This window comes from Tetrahymena thermophila (assembly GCF_000189635.1).
Source record: "Tetrahymena thermophila SB210 genomic scaffold scf_8254823, whole genome shotgun sequence".
Lineage (NCBI taxonomy): Eukaryota > Ciliophora > Oligohymenophorea > Hymenostomatida > Tetrahymenidae > Tetrahymena > Tetrahymena thermophila.
The window spans coordinates 332,753-353,249 of record NW_002476578.1 but is presented as its reverse complement, the minus strand read 5'-3'; the positions used below and the strand labels follow the sequence as shown (position 1 = coordinate 353,249).

General features: G+C 23.8%; 5 protein-coding genes across 5 annotated transcripts; 1 reads left to right on the top strand and 4 right to left on the bottom strand. All coding sequences in view use genetic code 6, as the record gives it.

Moving 5' to 3' along the window:
- Positions 1 to 125: 125 nt before the first annotated feature.
- TTHERM_00543660 (zinc finger, C3HC4 type (RING finger) protein) lies at positions 126 to 3,884 on the top strand (the record flags this gene model as incomplete). Its single annotated transcript, XM_971528.2, has 4 exons — positions 126 to 695; positions 848 to 1,881; positions 1,946 to 2,492; positions 2,553 to 3,884. Exons 1-4 carry the CDS (start codon positions 168 to 170, stop codon positions 3,882 to 3,884), a joined length of 3,441 nt encoding a protein of 1,146 aa, XP_976621.2. The 5' UTR covers positions 126 to 167.
- Positions 3,885 to 4,407: 523 nt separating this feature from the next.
- On the bottom strand, positions 4,408 to 9,818 carry TTHERM_00543659 (WD domain, G-beta repeat protein; the record flags this gene model as incomplete). Its single annotated transcript, XM_001470657.2, has 10 exons — positions 4,408 to 5,407; positions 5,475 to 5,725; positions 5,791 to 5,944; positions 5,998 to 6,540; positions 6,602 to 7,105; positions 7,164 to 7,336; positions 7,397 to 7,575; positions 7,630 to 8,638; positions 8,752 to 8,942; positions 9,062 to 9,818. The coding sequence occupies 10 exons, from the start codon at positions 9,816 to 9,818 to the stop codon at positions 4,408 to 4,410; spliced, it is 4,761 nt and encodes a 1,586-aa protein (XP_001470707.2).
- Positions 9,819 to 10,623: 805 nt separating this feature from the next.
- Positions 10,624 to 14,955, bottom strand: TTHERM_00543670 (transmembrane protein, putative; the record flags this gene model as incomplete). Its single annotated transcript, XM_971529.3, has 6 exons — positions 10,624 to 10,648; positions 10,701 to 11,366; positions 11,423 to 12,638; positions 13,047 to 13,675; positions 13,742 to 14,301; positions 14,374 to 14,955. The coding sequence occupies 6 exons, from the start codon at positions 14,953 to 14,955 to the stop codon at positions 10,624 to 10,626; spliced, it is 3,678 nt and encodes a 1,225-aa protein (XP_976622.3).
- Positions 14,956 to 15,647: 692 nt separating this feature from the next.
- Positions 15,648 to 17,745, bottom strand: TTHERM_00543680 (phosphatidylserine decarboxylase family protein, putative). The gene is made up of 2 exons (XM_971530.2): positions 16,467 to 17,745; positions 15,648 to 16,412 (listed from the first exon to the last, which is right to left on the bottom strand). Exons 1-2 carry the CDS (start codon positions 17,678 to 17,680, stop codon positions 15,767 to 15,769), a joined length of 1,860 nt encoding a protein of 619 aa, XP_976623.2. The 5' UTR covers positions 17,681 to 17,745; the 3' UTR covers positions 15,648 to 15,766.
- Positions 17,746 to 17,909: 164 nt separating this feature from the next.
- On the bottom strand, positions 17,910 to 19,604 carry TTHERM_000543679 (papain family cysteine protease, putative; the record flags this gene model as incomplete). The annotated part of the gene is made up of 4 exons (XM_012795282.1): positions 17,910 to 18,567; positions 18,616 to 18,651; positions 18,761 to 19,210; positions 19,258 to 19,604. 4 exons carry the CDS (start codon positions 19,602 to 19,604, stop codon positions 17,910 to 17,912), a joined length of 1,491 nt encoding a protein of 496 aa, XP_012650736.1.
- Positions 19,605 to 20,497: the final 893 nt, after the last annotated feature.

The following is a 20,497-nucleotide window of genomic DNA, read 5'->3' as shown; positions in this document are numbered from 1 at the left end:
AAAAATATATTTGTAAAACATAAGGAAATTTAAAAATTTATTAATAACATAAAAAATAAACAAATTTCTTAGATAGCTTTATTAATAAAATAATGATAAATTATAATTACGACAAATTAATTTAGGATTTCTAAGGAAATAATTAAATAAGCATATACAATAGCAAAATGATGAGAAATAGAACAATTTTTATCATATTCTTCTTACTCTTAGCTGTTACATTCTTACAATTTTTTAAAGCATCATCTTCTCTTACTGATTCATTTAGTGTTTATAATAAACAAATAGCAAGCGATGTACCTAGCAATGTTAAAATTCTCTAAAAAATTAATTTACAAGATGATGATAATGTGTAAAAGTTTTAATTTATTGAACCTTTGAAACTTTGCATCATAGTTACTTAGAGTAGATTATTAGTATGGAGTATAGCACTAAATCAGCTCTTAACTGATTTTTAATATTAAATTGATTCAATAAATGCTAGAAATACTTTGGATTATAATATTTTAATTGAAAATGCCAATCTTCTTCTAGCAAAAAAGTTAGTTTTGATAGCTCTATCTAAATAGGAAAAAAAAGTTTACATATTTTAATATCTGCTTGAAGCGTAATAGTATGATTAAATAAAAATAGTACAATTTGTAAATGATACTACTTTAGGTCAAGATAAATTGAGTAATCATCTTTAATTTAAAGTAAAGTATTTTCAATTTTTTCTATTAAACAAAATCATTGCATTTATTTAGCATATTTGTCTACACTTAACAAGAAAATAAAAATTAAGCAACTATTTTAATAGGATTATTTTAAGCTTATTTAAATTTTATTTTGTAAATATTTTATCTAGATTGAAGCAATCGAAGACTTAAGTTTAGTAAAGACTATAACTCATAAAGAGATAAAGTAACAAATATTGGTTTAGATAGAAAACTATTCCTTTGGAAACTTAAAATTTGATGGAGAAAAAATTAGTCTTAATTTGATTAACAATGTTGATTTAGATGAAAAGGATAATTTAAGCAACCAAAAAATTGAAAGTATTTAGCGATTTTCTGAAAATACTTATATAGTCTAAAAAGGGAAAAATTACTATTTTTCTTCTATTACCAATAAACTTAACTTAATTGATCCTCTTTTTATACCTAAAAATTCTAAAATTATATCTATCGGAACTTTATCAAATAAAATTTACAAGTATTTAATTTATCAAGAAAGTGATTAGCTAAAATTAGCATTTTTAAAATCAAATAATGGTGGCATTTTTTAAATTTTTAACTACACAAATTTATCTCTCATCCACTCGCATTCTCTGCAAAATTCTATTTATTTAAAATAAAACATGTCTTAATTAGCTTACAAAATATAATTAAATTGCCAAAAGCAGATTTGCTATGAGGAAAAAAGGAATTTAATTAATTTACCAAGTAATGAAGTAATTTATATAATTCAGGAATAGTACTTGAATAGTAAAATTTATATCACTTCAGAATAAAATCAAATTATTGTAAAATAATTTGAAAATGAGACAAATAGCTAAGATTCTCTTCCTTAAAATAAGTAAAACTTTTTAGGTGACCAAATTAGAATTTTAGATACATCTGGTAGTGAGCAAAATACTACTTAAACAAGCGATGAAAATTCAGATAGCTCTGAAAGTGATGCTTTGTAAATAGTTTAGATTGTTCTTGGAATAGTTGGTGCTATTGTATTTTTGTTTGCAGTTGTTCTTTGCATTAGAAAATACAGATAAAATAAATTTAAATAGTAATAGTTGAATAAGCAGTAAATAGAAGCCAATAAAATTTAATAGCCAACCTAAAAAACTATGTAAACATAACTCTTATAAATACCAGTTGGTTTGAACAATCCAGATTTATCAGGGTAAATTATTAAAGTTTTACTTAATAAGCTTTATTATAAATCTTTTTATTTATTTTCATTTCAGGTAAAGTGATCTAAGGCAATTACATTCTGTAGGATCAGGAGTGCCTCTCTAAAATGGTTAGAATGGTTATTTATCTTAAAATCCTGCCTTGCCTTAGTAAATAACTAAAAATTAGATTTAGAGTAATCCTTAATATATGCAAAATATACCTTCTCAATAGCAGCTCTCTGCACCACCTGCTTTACATGGTGTGATTAATCCTTCTATGGCAAATCCTATTATTCAAAAGGATATAGGTCCAATTGCCCCTTAATTAATTCCACTAGTTCCAGGAATGAATATGATCTAAGATCAATATATCGCTGAATAGTAAAAACAACTTCTATTAAAAGAAATGTAATTGAAGCAAATGGAATTATAAATGAGAGAATAAAATTTATTACAAATGCAACAGTAATAATAATAAATACAATAACAACCTTAATATGGAGACTATGGTAATCAAAATATATATTTAAATAATAATATCATGCCTAATTAAGATGCATATAATAAACCTGCAAACGATTACAAAAAATTGGCAGCGTAAATAGAAGAAAAACAAAATGTAAAACAAATCAATAGCAAAAATGGAAATATTAATTTTTAAAATCAAAATAATAATTAGTTAATAGATTAGAATGATACTCCAACACAAAATCCTGATAACTTTAAGTTCAATTAAAATAAATATGATTCAAATCCTCCTTTACCAGCTCCTCCCGCTAATAATGATTATGATCATAACAAAAATGAATAGGCAGGGTAATTTAATTATTCAATTCCTAAAAAAGGATATTTCTTTGGAAATCAGAATGTTGCTTAGAATGAAAATTAAATAAATAATGGAGCTATTAAAAATTTAAATAACACAGAAGTTTAAAAGAATATCTTTGAGTAGTAAATGCTTGCCATCATGGCTAGTGGAGCTGTACCTGCACAGGCAGATAAGAAACCATTCATTTAACCTCCTATGATAGAAGATGGAGAATAGCATCCTAAAGGAGTAATAGATCACTCTGCTTACAATTAATACAATTAGTATAATTAAAGCTAAAGTTTACAACAATAAAAAGAAAACAATAAAAAATTAATAAACACTCAAATTCAGAAGCAAAACTTCGAAGATGAAATTCTAAGATAATTGCAAGGCACAGAAGTTTTTCAAAAGAATAAGTAAAATTAGAATGGCGGCTTATAGCCAATATAAGAACAATAATTTCCTAAATTTATTCACGATTAAGAAGAGGATGAGTAGAACCTTCATAAATTTGATGATGATCAAGAAGAAGAAAATTTAGATAACTATAATCCTGATTAAAAGTAGAGTGTAGAAATTAATCATATCAATAAAATAGCAGTTATGAATCCTAATTTAAACCTTAATAATAAAGCCAACATTTATAATAACTAAAAGGTTGAGCAGAGTATACAAATAAACTAGAATTTTAGCTAGGGTCTTTAAAAAAGCTAATAAAATAACTTTATGGAGTTTATGAAAGATCAATTAGGAGAATCTCTTGGTAACAATAAGCCTGTCCCTAAATTTATATAATCTTAGATTGAATAATCTTTAGGAATGAAAAATGATAATAGTTTAAATTAGGCAAATAAAGATGGCATAGATATAAATTAAATTAAGTTAGAGTAATCAGCTGATTAAAAAGAAAACATTTAAAACAACCAAAAGCCCCAGAGAGCAAATTATGATTAAATTTTATAAAAAGTTACAGACAACGGATAAAAAATTAATGGAAACTAAGGAGAATAAAAATAGAGCTAATTAGAAGACATAGACAGTAAACCAACCTGTAGAATTTGTCTCGATAACCCTCCTTAAGTTGTCTTCCAATGTGGCCACACTATGTGCGAGCCTTGCAGTACACTTGTTTAAAAGAAAAGTAATATTTGCCCACACTGCAACATTCCTATTCAAACTATAATAAAGCTATTCATCTGAGAACAATTAATTCTTCTTCTTCTTCTTGTTATTTGTTAAGGTATTAGAAATATAATAAAATGCAACAAATAAATTCCTACTAATATACAACTTTAATAAATATAATTCTCATTAAAATATATTTTACTTTTACTATTACTAATAAAATATAATCAACAAATTATACTATTTTGTTATGTTTATTTTATATTTTTTTCTTTACTAAATAATTATTAATTCAAGCATATTTTTCACATATTTTTGAACAAAAATTAATTGGTTTAATTTAAAATATGAGGATAAACTTTATTTTTAAAATACAACCAACAAATACTGAAATACTAATTTAAAAATGATAGTTCTCATTAAAAATTTTTATTTTTTTATTTGTTTAGACATATTTTTTTATTTTACAAAATAAACTATTTCTATTTAGTTAATTTTTCTAACTTTTTATAATAAAATTAGTTTGTTTAACGCATAATAAATATAAAACAAAAATAATTTTTATTTTTTGAAATAAAATTTATTAAAATTTAAAAATTCATTTCCATATTTTTATTGTTTTATCACGACTTCCAGTTATTAGTAAGGCTCCTTAATCTCTCTCTAAATACATCATATCTGTGATTGTGTCGTAATGACAAGATCTCTTATCATTTTAACTAAAAGTAGGATAATTATATTCTTCAATCTAGCTTTTCTTTTTTACATTTTGTTGATACACAGTTGATTGTTAAAAGGATGTTCTCGAGTATTCATGTAAGGTAAGAACATCTGCTACCTTTTTTTACGAGAAATTACGTTGGCAGTCATCTACATTTGATATGTGGAATCCTTTTATTTGTGTATCCAGTTATGTATTTGATTTTGAAGGAGGATCACTCACCATAGGCCATAATCTTATATTTCTATCGTTACCACAAGTGATAATTTAGTTTTAGACAGCTTTAGGGATAGTTTGATATGACTATGAAGAATAACTAGGAAGGCAAATAATCTTGGATACATAATTTTTACAGTCTTAGATTTTTTTAATATTTTAGAAGCAGTTATTGCTCTACTCTAACCATTTCATTTTAATGTTATTTTAATTTGTCATCAAAGGATCTTTAAGATAGCTTAAAACATCTACTTACTCAGAGAACTTAGGGATAAAATCATAATCCATCATATCTTTAAGAGTATTTTTATTACAATTTTTAAAGTTTTCTTATTTATTTATTGATTTTAACATTGGATTATGGATTATGGGATTGTAATTATCTGTGCTGAGCATATAAACAGCTGGTTTAATGTTATCAACCATCTATTCATTAAGATTAAACATAGCTACTTCATGATTATCAGAGACATAGCTCATAGCTAGTAAATCCTTTTGATCTCCTAGAATATCTACATTCACATAACGATTAAAGTTTGATAAACTCATAATAGGCAGAGGCTCTTCATTATGATTTAATAATTGATAGTTATGAGATAAAAGGTTGCATCTAATATCATAAAGTAAACAATATCCATTCAAAGTGCCAATTGCTACAGTCCTATATGATATTAAAATTGAGTTAGTTATTAATTGCTATCAAGATATAAAAAACTAAAAATTATTACGAATTTTGTTCTGATTAAAATCCTGAAGCCAAAACCATAGAAGATATTAAACCTCTTTCTTTACCTATATTGTTACAAAGGGCAACAGAATTCGTACGAATATCTCTTACTCCTATTTCACCTTTGCTTGTAGCATACAAGAAACACTTTTCAAAGCTTTCTAGGCATCTAATTTCTCCTTGACAATAAATGGTTTGGAGGTTTCTTTTTCTTAAATTTAAATTCAACTATGTGTTTGTGCATTACTCGATCTATTATTTAAATTTATTTAGAGTTTAAAATAAATTTTTTTAAAGAAAGATCAAATTTTTATTACATTGTATAAATAAATGCTTCCTTTTTCTGTGCCAATAAGTACGCTGCTGGAATTAGGTATTGTTTTAATAACCTTAATTTTATGGTTTCTATTTGTAGCGTTATCTTTATTATCTTTGCATATAATTTATGCTATTGAATCAGAAGTAAAATCCCTTAAGTAAAGTAAAATCATTATTAATTATAATTATTTTTATTAAATATTTACTGCTCTAAATTTTGAACGTCAAAGACTCTTACAGTGCCATCATATGATGCTGACATGAAATGACGATTATTACCCAAAGACTCTAAATTACTTATAACATCACTGTGCTCGTATATAGTTGTAACGAGCTGTCCTTGAGGGTGCCATATCTTTAGAGAATTGGTATTACTATTTGCAGCTGGGTCATAGAAGAAAGGTTTTCCAACATCAGTTTCTTCTTGAACATCGAATTATTGTAATTTCAAAAGGAATTCATTTATATTTATCAATGAATTAGCAAAGTTTTTGTGGTTGTGGTTTCCATAAAGAGAGTAATCAATCATTAGCTAATCATATTTGAAAGCTAATTCTATTTAGAGTTAACTTAAAAATTTCTATAGTTCATTATTTATTTCAAAGCAGCTATTTGATGAATCAAAATTTATTTTTTTTTCTCTAAAGTAATCAAGCATAAGCTTTTCAGTTTGCTTATCATCTTAGCCTTAGAACTATCTATATTTCATATCTACCATGTTCGAAAAGTATAAAAAGTTTTATTTGAATCTATGAAAAAAAAAAAATTTTATTGTTTTTAGCTTTTTTATATGAATTAAAATAAATGTACGCTGAAATGAGGAAGTCTGAAAGTCTTTTACTGAAATTTTGTCTATAATCCTGCCTATATTTCGCTATCTCAAATTTGATTGCAAACTATTTGATTTCTTCATCTTTTAAGTTTTTGACTAATTCCTTGGAAGATGAGGTAATTCTGGATAAATAATTATTTTAGAAGAGATCAATATTCTTCCTTACTTCTTATTCGCCGAGTTTATCAGTAAAAACGCACTTCTTGTTCTTATAGTCTACGTATTTTTTATCTATTTTCTTCGGAAGAATTAACTTCAGAATGTCTTTGTTTATGATGGCTACTTCCTCTGTTAAATAATCTTTAATTTTAGGTTGAATTTCTAAGAAAACTTAAATTGGATCCATCTTTGTAATCACAACTTCTACAAATTTAATGGCTTCTTTTCTAATCCAGTTATGAGGATGCAAAATTAATGGAATGATATAATCTAAAAACTCTAAAATTTAGGCTTTGTCTAAAATTCCTTTTTCTACCAATCTCCTTTTAAATTAAAATAAATATATAAGAGAAAAAGTTTTAAACTGATTTTTTTTTTTACCAACTGCAATTTACAGCAGTGTACTCAAAAAGCTCATTTTAATCTTTCAAGCATTCCTTTAAGCAAATGATAGCAAACTATTTACTTCGAGGATCTTATATTTTTGTGATAATATCATACATATTTTCAAGGCAGCTTAGCTTTCTTTCTGTCTTATTTAAGCATGAAATAAACTTATTTATAAAATAATTTTTATTAAATTTGTTAAATAAAAAAAACAAAAATTAAATTACAATCTATAAAAAGTTCATTTTCTCTAAATCTTCTTTCAAAAACTCTAAAAATCTTGATAGCTAAGAAATAGCTAAGTTAGATCTATCCGAAGGACTGTCGTATGAAAGACATTTTTTGAAAACATTCTTTACTAAATCTATAATTTCACTTTCTAGTTTTTCTGGTGATATAATTTCCTCTTTTTAAATAAATTAATTAATTTTTTATACGATTCTTACTATTATTTATTTACCTTATTAATTTCTGATCATGGATTGAGCTCTAGATTGATTGTCAACTATTATCGATTGATTCATTTATTCTTCCAAAAATTTTTGTCTCTTTTTGATGGATATGTTACAGAGTCTTATGCATGATTATGCTAAATCTATGCAATTAAGCAGGAACACTCTATGAATATCCATAATTTTTGCACATTTCTAGAAATTTGACCATATGAATACCTTGTATAGAGTAGTGTCATTTAGACTGTCAAAAGGATCATGCAATCTTGAAAGGAGTTTTGCAAAAGCTTCTAGTGCGTACTCGGCAACCTAAATATCAGAATCTTCTAACGAGTCACAAATAAAAGGTAGTACAGCGTGTAAAACATCATAGTCAGATAAATATGTAGATAAATGAACTAACATTTCTAAACCTACTAGCTTACTTGCTGAATATTATACAGTTCTTAAATTTGTACAAAGAAGCATAATGATCTACTTTAATTCAGGTGATTAAGTATTATTAACCTATTATTGCTATTTTTATTGCTTATTGTTTTGCTGGATATCTTATTCTTGATTGCCATTTTAAAGATTTTCCTATAGTTTTTAAGCGTTATTCTCATAATTCTGCCAGCAAGTTTTAAACTATTTTTCCTTTAAGTTTTCTGTGTTTTCATATTCTAATTATTTTTATTAAATATTTTCATGCTTTAAATAATAAGGCATTTCCAACTCTAATATTTCCCATATTTTAAACTTCAAATTTTAAACAGCATCAACTATCTATTTTCTAAAGTTAATCTTTTGTAAGCTAAGAGGTAAAGAATATTTGAAATTCTATTGGAGATTATCAATGAACTCTTTGCTTTCTTATTAAATGCACACCTAATGAATGATGGGAAGCATTTCTTTCAAGAATGCTATTCTATAATCAGGTTTGGCTAATAGATTTGATTATATTGTAGTATCTAAACAATAAAGTAGCATAAACTTTTCTTTGTCTTAAATAATTTCATTGATAAAATATTTAAGTACCTAAATAAGTAATAAAATATATTTAATATACATCATTGAAGATAGAATTTCAATTAATTATTTGTTAATTTAAATATTCTAATTGACAAAATAAGTAAAATTAAAAATTTTACCTCTTCTATCCCAATACGGTTTTCTTCATTTTCCTCCATTATAATTTTATGAACTAATTATTAAGTCTTTTAGCATTGAATTTTTTTAATGATACTCTCAGGAGTATATTGTTTTGCTTTAAACTTTTAGACCTACTCGTATGTGAATAAAGGTTGATCTCCTTCAAAATACAAATCGCTTATAACACAACCTAATTTATGAATAAAAATACATGATTTATAAATAATAATAAACTCTCAACATAATCTATGCAAAAATTATATTTATTTATGAATATTTTAACTTCGTTTCATGCTAAAATAATTTTACCTAAACTAAAAATATCCATCGATTAGAGATCTTTCAGTAACTTCGGAGCAATTTAATCTAGAGCTATTAATTGCTATTCAACATTATTTTTAAATTTTTCAGGAGCTAATGTAGAATTGTTTTCATGAGTTTTATAGAAAAATCTTAGATCTCTTATTTAATTAGCTTCATCAATGTATAAAGGCTTATAATTAGCGAAATCTGTAAGAAAAGCATGATTAGAAGTGGTTAATAATATATTTGAAGATCTGATAGCTCCATGGAAAATATTTTCAAGTTTGTGCACACAATATATTGCTATTAAAGTTTGGAATAAAATCCAATTTTTTTCGAAGCTAGACAAGGAAGGTTTATACAAAAATCTTTCAGAAAGTGTCAAATACATCATTTATCTTGCCACAACTACAAAATTATAAGATTATGGTTATTATTATACTTGAGATGCCTGATATTGATCAAAGTGTAGCAGAGTCATAAATGGCAGAACATTAGGATAATAAATAGGAGTAAATTTCTTTTTTATATACTCAAACTACTCCTTGTACATTTTACTGTTCCGCTGATCAAAATCATTTTCTTTTAAATAAACTTTCATAATGATGCTTGAATTTTAATTCTTTAAATTAAAGCTCATCGTATGAAAGATTTTGCTTTCGAATAGCAGTTTAGAACCTGACAACTCAGGTTTCTCTTCACTCCATAAATCGAACTGCTTTAATGGATATTTATCAGTTGCTTCTAACAAAGTGTTTCCCATAAATTTGAAAATACTTATTATTAATACAACCTAACCTAGAATTACTAACTTACTATTAATTGTTTACCTTTTATTAACAAATAGAATACCTATAAACCTTTGTTTTTAAAATAAATTAAGTAATAAATAAATAATTTTTCTGTAAAAATTAATTGATATATTCCTAAAATCCTTCTATGATGTGCTCATTTATCAATAAAAAATCTTCGTATTTCTGATACTTGTTATATTTGCCTTTATTAAAAAAATAAATGAGCTACTTACTAAAATCCTTGATTTTCTTTATAATTAGCAAAAAATCTTTATTTCTGATTTCAATCATTTGTCTATTGGTCAGTCAAATTTCTTTCTTTTAAGTTTGTTTATTGCTGCAAAATATATTCAATTTATTTTTTTTTAGTTGAATATTTAATGATAATATTACAAATAAAATATTTTAATCTTTATCTAGAAAATAATAAAATTACCTTAAGTTTATTTATTTTAAAAGAGTTTTAATGTAAAAATATTATTTATTTTAAGTGTATAATATTATTTTTTTTTAAATAAGAATAAATTTAAAATGAATAAATCAATAACAAAGTATGAAAAAGGAAAACAATTAATCCAAATCTAATAAATGAAGAGTAAAAAAATCACAATTCCAATTTAAATTTGTAATTAAAAAAAAACATAAATAAATATTTTATTTTTATTAAATCTTAATAAATCAACTTTTTTAAAAGATAATTTGAAAATAAAACAATTTTTTTCATTTAAAATAGCTTCATTATTGTATGAATTAATTTTATAATTAAACTTCCACTCATTCATTCTTAATGACTTTTTACCTTTTTAATAACAAATATTTAATTTTGATTAAAATTGCTTATAAATAAATACATATCTTTTTCAATGCTGTTTTCATTACAATATACTCCATTTAAACCAATCATGCATTCAATAATTCTCTTATCTACTTTTGATTTTTTTTAGTTTTTACTCTCTAAAAATCTTTCTAAAAACTTTTTAAAGTATTCTTCATTTCTGTCTATCAAATCTAATTTTTCCAAATGACTTAAAATATTTTTTTTTAACTTTTTTTAGCTTGATTCTGAAACTTGCTTTTCTATTTAATTAATCTAAATTGGATAAACAGAAGAAGAACCTTTTTTAGCTGAGTCCTATTTTTCCATCGTAAAAGATAAAATATTATTCTAACTTTTACCAAGTGTCTATTTTTCTTCTTTTATCTCAAAAATATTATCTTCTTCTTCTTCTACTACTACTTTTTAACTATTATCTTCCTTTTAAATGTCTTTTTCTTATAAAACTTACACATCTTATTAGTCCTAAAATAACGGTAAACTACTTCCACACAATTATATAGCAGCATATTGTTCAGCAGATAATAAAAGCCTCATCATTATTTTCAGCTATAATAATTCTTTTTGAATTTCAAATATGTTAATAGCTTTTTTTGATTAACTTACAATCTACTTAAATAATTTATGCTAAATTGTTTCTTTATCTTTCTTATTGTCCTCTCCTATGAATAAATACAAGATTCTTTTATTTAAATAGAAAACTTTGAATAATGAAAATTAATCATATTAATAAAATACTTTCTAAATAGACTTATTTTCATTTTTTAACCAAAATTTTTGAAATCAGCTTTTTTAATGTAATCACTTAGTTTATCTAATCCTTACTCCTATGCTATTTTAATTTCATTCTCTTTGCCAAGTTATTTTAGTATAAATAAGGCTGATTTTTTAAAGTAAAATTTAAGTTGAATGTCAGCAACTATGCAAAAAATTTCTGTTTCTGCAAAGAACTTGCTGAATATACCAATAAAAAGCAATGAATTAAATACGCTTGTAAACTAAGCTAATAAGAAAGTAAACTATGGATATTAAACATATAGATTTTAGCCTTCTGAACCAATAAAAATTTCAAATATCCCTATTGCTTTCATTTATAACTAGTTTTCAACAAGCGACTAAGTTGCAAAAAAATCCTTTCTAGTGTATCCAGAAAAATAAGTTTTGTATTCAGAACTCTGAATAATTAATCCTTCTTATTTAACCAAATTAGTTTTTTAAAGAGCAATCTTGAAATAAAAACCCATATTAGTATCGAAATAAGCTGGCTCTTACATGATTCTTTTCTCTAACTATTTAGTCTAAGTATTATATTGAGAGAGACTAATCCTAAGATTTATTTAAGTGGAATATGTTAAAACAGTGTCTCTTATAATTTATTCATTTTCACAAATATAAGGACTTGGAGTAGTTGATTAGTCACATATTGCAAAAAATATATTAAATTTGCTTTATTCAATATTATTAGGATTATAAAGAAATTCAAAATCGCCATTACTATTACCGAATTTACTTTAATCAAAGCACATATAGCCTTATAATTAGGAGTCTAAGCAAGGGACTAAAGGAAAAGTATTAAATTTAAGTTCTGTTCCATTTTTAAAATGATTTGAGATAACATTTAAGTAAATTTTACCTGTACTCTTTTGGTAATCATAGAGACTCTATCCATTCGGCATAATAATTTGAACTGATATAAAGTCTTATTAGAATGAAATGCTAAATGGATCTTACTAAAATACATTAGTTTATACTACTTGTGGTTAAATTTTATTTTAGAAATACAAGTAACATAGATATATGAAATATATTAGAGAAACTACTAAAACACTGATTGAAATTAGTCCTCCAGCAATTGTTTTCTTTTCTTTTTCGTTATTTCCAAAAGAAAACTAAAAAGGGAGAGCAAATATATCTATTTTTTTAAGCGATTATACTGCTAAAGAATCAGGCATACCTATTAAAGAACAATTATTATTTTGATGGTCAAATAAATAAACTTATTTTATAGAAAGATAGATTTTATATTTTATTAATAATCAATCAATGGTTAATAAATATCTTTAGAATAATGGTAATAATAATTAATATTAAAATTGAAATAGAAGCATAATATATTTTTTATTAAATATTCATGAATTCTTTAGTAGAATTTTTAACTCCAAAATCTTAAAAAAAAATATTTTTAAATTTTAATAAAATAAAGCCTAAATTTATGAGAAACCACACACAATACATTAAACTATTTCTACATTTAAATAATTAGAAATTATAAATTTAATACATAATTTAAATTAATGTTTTAAAAAAAGTAAAATATATATTAGTTATAAATAAAATTTGAATATGATATCTCAATAATTACAATTTGGATCATCTAACCCAATCATACATTCTAGAATTCTTTAGTCAATTTCAGATTGAGGTTTTGATTTGTTTTGTAAAAATTTGTCTAAGCAATCTTTGAAAAACCCTTCATCTCTTTCAATCATATCAATTTTTTCTAAGTGACTAATTAATTTTGTATTTTTTTCAGTCTTTCTTTTATCAAATATCTACTATTCAATGCTTATTGGATAAACAGTACCATTAAATTTTCTAACTGATTCTTATTTTTCTCTACTAAATGATAAAATATTGTTTTAGGTTCTGTCTTCAAAGTTCTATTTATCTTCCTTAATTTCATTACTCTTTTCTAATTTTTAATCTACACTTACTATTTAATTTGATATTTAACTTTCTTCAATTACTTCTTAATCTTATTCCTTTTGTTTATCGTTACATATTGGAAGTTTGCTTCCACATAATTAAATTGCAGCATACTATTCAACTGATAAAATTAGTCTCATCATGATCTTCATTTGCAACAGCTCTTTTTATATTTCAAATATGTTCAAAGCTTTATTAGATTGGCTGACTATTTGCTTAAACAGTTTTTCTTAAATTGTTTCTTTTTTCTCATTTTTAATATTACCCATGAATACATACATAATTCTTTTTTTTAAAATCATTTAAATAAATACCAATAAATTTGAATGTAAAATAAATATAAATTAATACTTTCTAAAAAAGCTGATCTTCATCTTTTTTCCTAAATTTTTAAAGTCTGCATTCTTTATGTAACTCAAAAGCTTCTCTAAACCTTGTTTCTAATCTCTCTAAATATTTTCTCCTTAGCCAATTTATTTCAAAATAAATAGAGCTGATTTTTTGAAATATATTTTGAGTTACATTTCTGCAACTTAGCTGAAAATTTCTGATTCAGCAAAGAACTTGCTTATAATTCCTAAGAACAATAAAGAATTAAATACACTAGTAAATTAAGCCAAAAGAGATGTAAACTAAGGAAATTAAATGTTTAAACTTATACTCTCAGAGCCTAAAAAAAATTCCAAAGCGCCCAAAACATTCATCTATAACTAACTTTTAATTAATTATTATGAAGAAAATATGTCTCTTCTAGCAAAACCAGAAAAATAAGTATCATAATCAGAGTTTTATATTATGAATCCTTGTTGCTAAGTTAAATCTGTTTTTTAAAGGTGGAATTTTGTATAAAAACCTAAATAAATATCAAAGTAAAATATCTCTTTTATTATTCTATCTTCCAATTGTTTTGTCTAAGTATTAAATTATTTTAAACTTATCCTAGCTGTTATTTGTGTAGAATAAGATATTAAAGTATTCCTTACTACTTATTCATCTTCACAAGTATAAGGACTTTATATAAAATTAGGATCGCAAATACCAAACATAATACTAAATTAGTTTTCTTCTATATTATCTGGATTATATGTCAGAGAAAATAAATTATCACTATCTCCAACCTTGCTAGAATCTAAGCATAAATAGCCTTACAGACTTTCATCTCTGCATGGAATTAGAGGATAAGGTGTAAATTTAAAATTTACTCCACTTTTAAAATTGATAGAGATTATATTTAAGTATACTTTTCCTGTTTGCTATTAATAATCATAAAGATTTTAACCATTTGGCATTATAACTTAAACAGATATAAAATTTTGTTGGAATTGCATAGTATATGGGCTTTTTTAAAAGATATTAGAAGAAACTACTTGGGGCTAAACCTTATTTTAAAAGTACAGATAGCAAAGATACCCAAAATAGATAGAAGAAACGATTAAAATGGCCATCGAAATTAGACCTCCTATAATTGTTTTTTTTTCTTTTTCGTTATTGCCAAATGTGAACTAAAAAGGAAGAGCAAAGATATCAAATTTCTTTAAAGTAGATATTGTTTTTGTTTCAGACATTTTATTAGTTGATGAATATTATTAGTTTTGAGTTTAATCAATTTTAATTAAAATAAATGTTTAATAATATTAAATCTTATCATTACAATTTATTAACATAAGAAATAGTCATAAAATTTAATAAAAAATCCTATATTTTTTCTACTAAGACGAATAATACTAATAATCAATCAATCTTTGTTAAAAATAGTCTATTCTCTACACTTATCTACACCATGGATTCATTTAAGGACATACGTTTAATAAATTTATTCAAAGAAACAGAAATAATAACCATAATTTATTAAAAAACAAAATCAAAGACATCTGTCTGTCTATAAAATAATAGATCAATCCTGTACTTAATAAAAAAAATAAATCAAAAGGAAATTATAAATAAATTTAAATATTTTATAAAATCAATAAAATTTATGTAAAGATTATATAATTAATTTACATTAGATTATAATTTTCTTTAAATATATTTATAAAATATGTAATAATTTTATAATAATAAATTTACTTTTAAATTGATATGAATTAATGAAATTAATTTAAAAATTCAACTTTACGATTTTTTGATTTTGTGACTTAATATATGATAATTTTTATCAATCAAAAATAAAATATTTTTTTTCAGAAATTAATATTAAAATGGGTTAATTTTCATAATAAATTAAAATGGAAAGATTTTAAGTTTAGTGAGAGGGTAGAAAAACTATTATTATATATTTTCCTCTTATTTGAATTAATAATTTTTAAATTATTTATTTTACACATCTAAAGATATATTTTTTGGTAAACATTTAGTATAGTATATTAACATTAAATATCAATAAATAGATTTCGTATCATCTAATCCAATCATACACTCTAGAATTCGTCTATCAATTTCAGATTAAGATTGTGATTTATTCTTTAAAAATTTTTCCAAACAATCCTTAAAAAATTTCTCATCTCTTTCAATCATATCAATTTTTTCTAAATGACTGATGAATTCAGTATGATTTTCCACGTTTTTTTGATCAAATAGTTATTATTCTATCCTAAGAGGATAAACTGTAGCATTGTATTTTCCGACTGAGTTTAATCTTTCTCTGTTAAATGATATGACATTATTTTAGCTTTATTCTTAAAACTTCTATTTATCTTCTTTACTTTCAATACTCTTTTCTATTTATTAATCTATCTTGTTTGATTTTTAACTATTTTCATCAATAAAATCTTGTATAATTTCTTAGTCTTATTCAGTTTTTATTTCATTGTAAATAGGTAGTTTACTTCCACATAGTTGAATTGCAGCATACTATTCAACTGAAAAGAATAATCTCATCATGATCTTCATTTGTAGCAGCTCTTTTTATATTTCGAATATGTTCAAAGCTTTACTAGATTAATCAGCTATTTGTTTAAACATTTTCACTTAAATTGTTTCTACTTTCTCATTTTTTACATTACTCATGAATATATACTTAATCCTTTTTTTTTAAATTATTATATGCCTGTATGTAAAATAAAATAATAAATTATACTTTGTTATAAGACTAACCTTCATCTTTTTTCCTAACTCTTTAAAGTCTGTATTTTTAATATAATTTAAAAGGTTTCCTAAACCTTGCTATTATTCTCTTTAAACAATCTCTCCTTTACCAAGTTATTTTAAAAGAAATATTGCTGATTTCTTGAAATAAACTTTGAGTTACATTTCTGCAACTTCTAAGAAAATTTCTGATTCAGCAAAAAACTTGCTTATAATTCCCAGGAACAACAAAGAATTAAAAACACTTGTGAACTAAGCTAAAAGATAAGTAAATTAAGGGTACTAAATGTTTAAATTTATACTCTCTGAGCCTATGAAAAACTCCAGAGCGCCTAAAATATTCATTTAAAACTAATCTTTAATGAATTTTTATGTACAATATATATCTCTACGAGTATAGCCTGAAAAGTATGTGCTATATTCAGAATTTTAAATTATAAATCCCTACTGCTAAGTAAGATCTGTTATTTCGAGGTGGAGTTTTGTATAAAAAGCTAAATTAGGATCAAAGTAGAATAACTCTTTTTTGACTCTTTATTCCAACTACTTCGTCTTAGTGTTATATTAATGTAAACTTACTCTTACTGTTATTTATGTAGAATATGATATTATATTTTTCCTTATTACTTGTTCATCTTCACAAATATAAGGACTCTATATCAGGCTAGGATTACAAATACCGAAAATTATAGAATATTAATTTTATTCTAAATTATCAGGATTGTATGTAAGGGAAAAAAGATTATCTCCAACTCCAACCTTACTAGAATCTAAACACAAATATCCCTATAGACTGTTATCTTTGCATGGAATTAGTGGTTGAGGTAAAAATTAACCATTCATGCCTGTCTTTGTACTAAGTAAAATAAGATTTAAGTAAACTTTACCTGTTTGCTATTAAAAATCATAGAGATTTTAACCATTTGGCATTAAAACTTGAACCGCTATAAAACTCTCTTAGAACTGCATATCGTATGAATTTTTTTAAAAGCTGCTAGAAGAAACTACTTATGGCTAAACCTAATTTTAAAAATATAGATAGCAAAGATACCCAAAATATACAGAAGAAACAATTAAAATTGACATGGAAATCAGACCTCCAATAGTTGTTTTTTTTTCTTTTTCATTATTTCTAAATGTAAACTAAAAAGGAAGAGCGAAAATATCAAATTTTTTTAAAGTTGCTGTTGCTTTTGTGTCTGACATTTTAATAGATGGTATATTTAATTAGCCTTTTTTTTAATTAATTTAATTAAAATTTTAGATGTTAATCACAATCAAATTATTATTACTGATTAGTTATTTTGAAAAAAAATCTAATATTTTTAAAAAAGTTTATGTGTAATTAATCTAATTAAGAAAACGAGTAATCTTTTTTAATTTTCATATTTTAATGGACTTATGCTCGATCGTACGCTTTACATATAAATTTAAATCAGAAATAAAGTTTTTTATAGATGTTTTCAAGTCCAATCATGCATTGAAGAATTCTTTAATCAATTTCAGATTTAGGTTATGATTTATTCAATAAAAATTTATCCAAACAAGTTTTAAAAAATACTTCGTCTCTTTCGATCATATCTATTTTTTCAAAATGACTAATTAATTTTGTTTAAAGATTATTTTTTTGTTATATTGCTTATTTTTCCATACTGATGGGAAAAACTGTTGCAGTAAACTTCCTGACTGACTCCTATTTCTCTTTATTAAAAGATAAAATATTGTTTTAGCTTTTCTCTTAATGATTCTTTTATTTTTCTTCTATCATTTCAATGATCTTTTCAAGTTTTTAATATTAACTTACAATATGATTAGAAAAACTATCTTCATCTTTTATACCTTGAATCATTTCTTAATCTTGATCATTTTGGGTATCGTTACTTATTGGCAATTTGCTTCCACATAATTGAATTGCAGCATATTACTCAACAGATAAAAATAATCTCATCATTATTTTGAATTGTAACAATTATTTTTGCATTTCGAATATATTCAAAGCCTTATTTGATTGGCTGACTATCTACTTAAACAATTTCACTTCTATTGTTTCTTTTTCCTCTTTTCTCATTTTACCCATAAATACATACATTAGCCTTTTTTAATTAAATAAAATGATAAAGATAAAGTTTGAAAACTATAACCATGCTTATTTAATAGGCTGATTTTCATCTTTTTTCCTAAACTTTTTAAATCCTAATTTAAAAAAAAAATTAATTAGCTTGTCTAGACCTTTTTGTTACTCTCTTTGTATATCTTCTCTTATCCAATTTATTATAAAATAAATACTGCTGATTTTTGAATTAAACTTTGAGCTGCATTTCTGTAATTTGGCTGAAAATTTCTGTTTCTGCAAAGAACTTGTTTATAATTCCTAAGAACAATAATTAATTAAATTCACTTGTAAATTAAGCCAATAGAGAGGTAAACTAAGTTTATTCATTGTTTAAATCGATGCTCTAAGAGCCTATGAAAAACTCTATTGCACCTAAAATATTCATTTACATCTCACTCTTAATAAAAGATTATGATGAAAATATATCTCTGCAAGTATAACCAGAAAAATATGTATTATTTTCAGAATTTTATATTATAAAGTCTTGCTGCTAAGTGAGATTTGTTTTTTAAAGGTGAAATTTTGTATAAAATCCTAAATTAGTATCAAAGTAAAATGGTTCTTTAACAACTCTTTTTTACTCTATCATCTTTGTTTAAGTATTAAATTCCATTAAACTAATTCTAGTCGTTATTTATGTGTTATAAGAAATAAGTTTATTTCTTATTACTTACTCATCTTCGCATTTTTAAGGGCTGGGCTTTTCACTAGCATTGAATTATAAATACCAAACACGATATTAAATTAATTTAATGTTAAATCATTAGGGTTTTATGTAAGGGAGAAAATATTCTCCCCATCCCCAATTTTACTTGAATCAAAGCATAAATATCCTGATAAATATGAATCGCTGCAAGGGATTAATGGCTAAGGAATATTATCAGAAACAACTATTCCAGTTTTATAGACTGCAAGAATGTTTAGGTAAATTTTACCTGTTTGCTATTAATAATCATATAGATTCTAACCATTAGGTAATATAACTTAAACAGAAATAAAATTCTGCTAGAATTTCATGGTATATTCATTATTTTGAAAAATATTAGAAGAGCAAAAATTTAATTTTTTGAACCAAAAATTAAAATGCTCTCCTTGATTTTTAATTAAAGCTATATCTGATAAATTCTGATTTAAAAAAGAAAAAAAAAAAAATACATAAACTTCCATTTAGTCATTTATATATTAATATTTTTACAAACTCCGCTGATTAAATATATTCAATCAGCGGAATTTTAAAATCAGGAACAGCTATAAATTAAAATACTAAATTTCGCTTATTGTAAATGAAATGGTATTTTACTCTAATTCAGAAAAGCTAAATACAAAATAAATAATAATTAATAAAAATAGTATAAAAATTTTGATTGAGTTAAAAACTTAAGATTTTATTTTAATAGTTAATTATATCAAATTCTTATCAAATAACATGAAAATAGTGTTTGTATGATGGCTCAATTTGGTTGCTTTTTTTTCCCCATTCAAGTTAGAATGGGGAAATAAATTAAAATACCAATTTTTGAATGAATGTTTTAATTTCATTTAGCATTAACTCTCTCTTTATCATTTTCAAAATATATGTATTTAAGATCAATTTATTTAAATTTTTTGAATATCAACCAGAAATATACTGATATATCTCGTTTCCAACATTAAACATGATCAAATTTTTTTTTATATTATCTCTATATATTATAGAGTATACTTTATTTTATTTATACAATTATGAAATTTATACAAAAAATTTAACTTTGTTTCAAATTTTAATTTATTGGCTTAAAAACTATTTTTAATTTTAATAGTTAATTTGAAAAAAAAATTAATCTATTTAGACTTAAAAATAGGAACATAAATTGACTTGATTAATATTTTTAAATTAATATAGAATGAGATAATTACTTTTGTTAAATTTT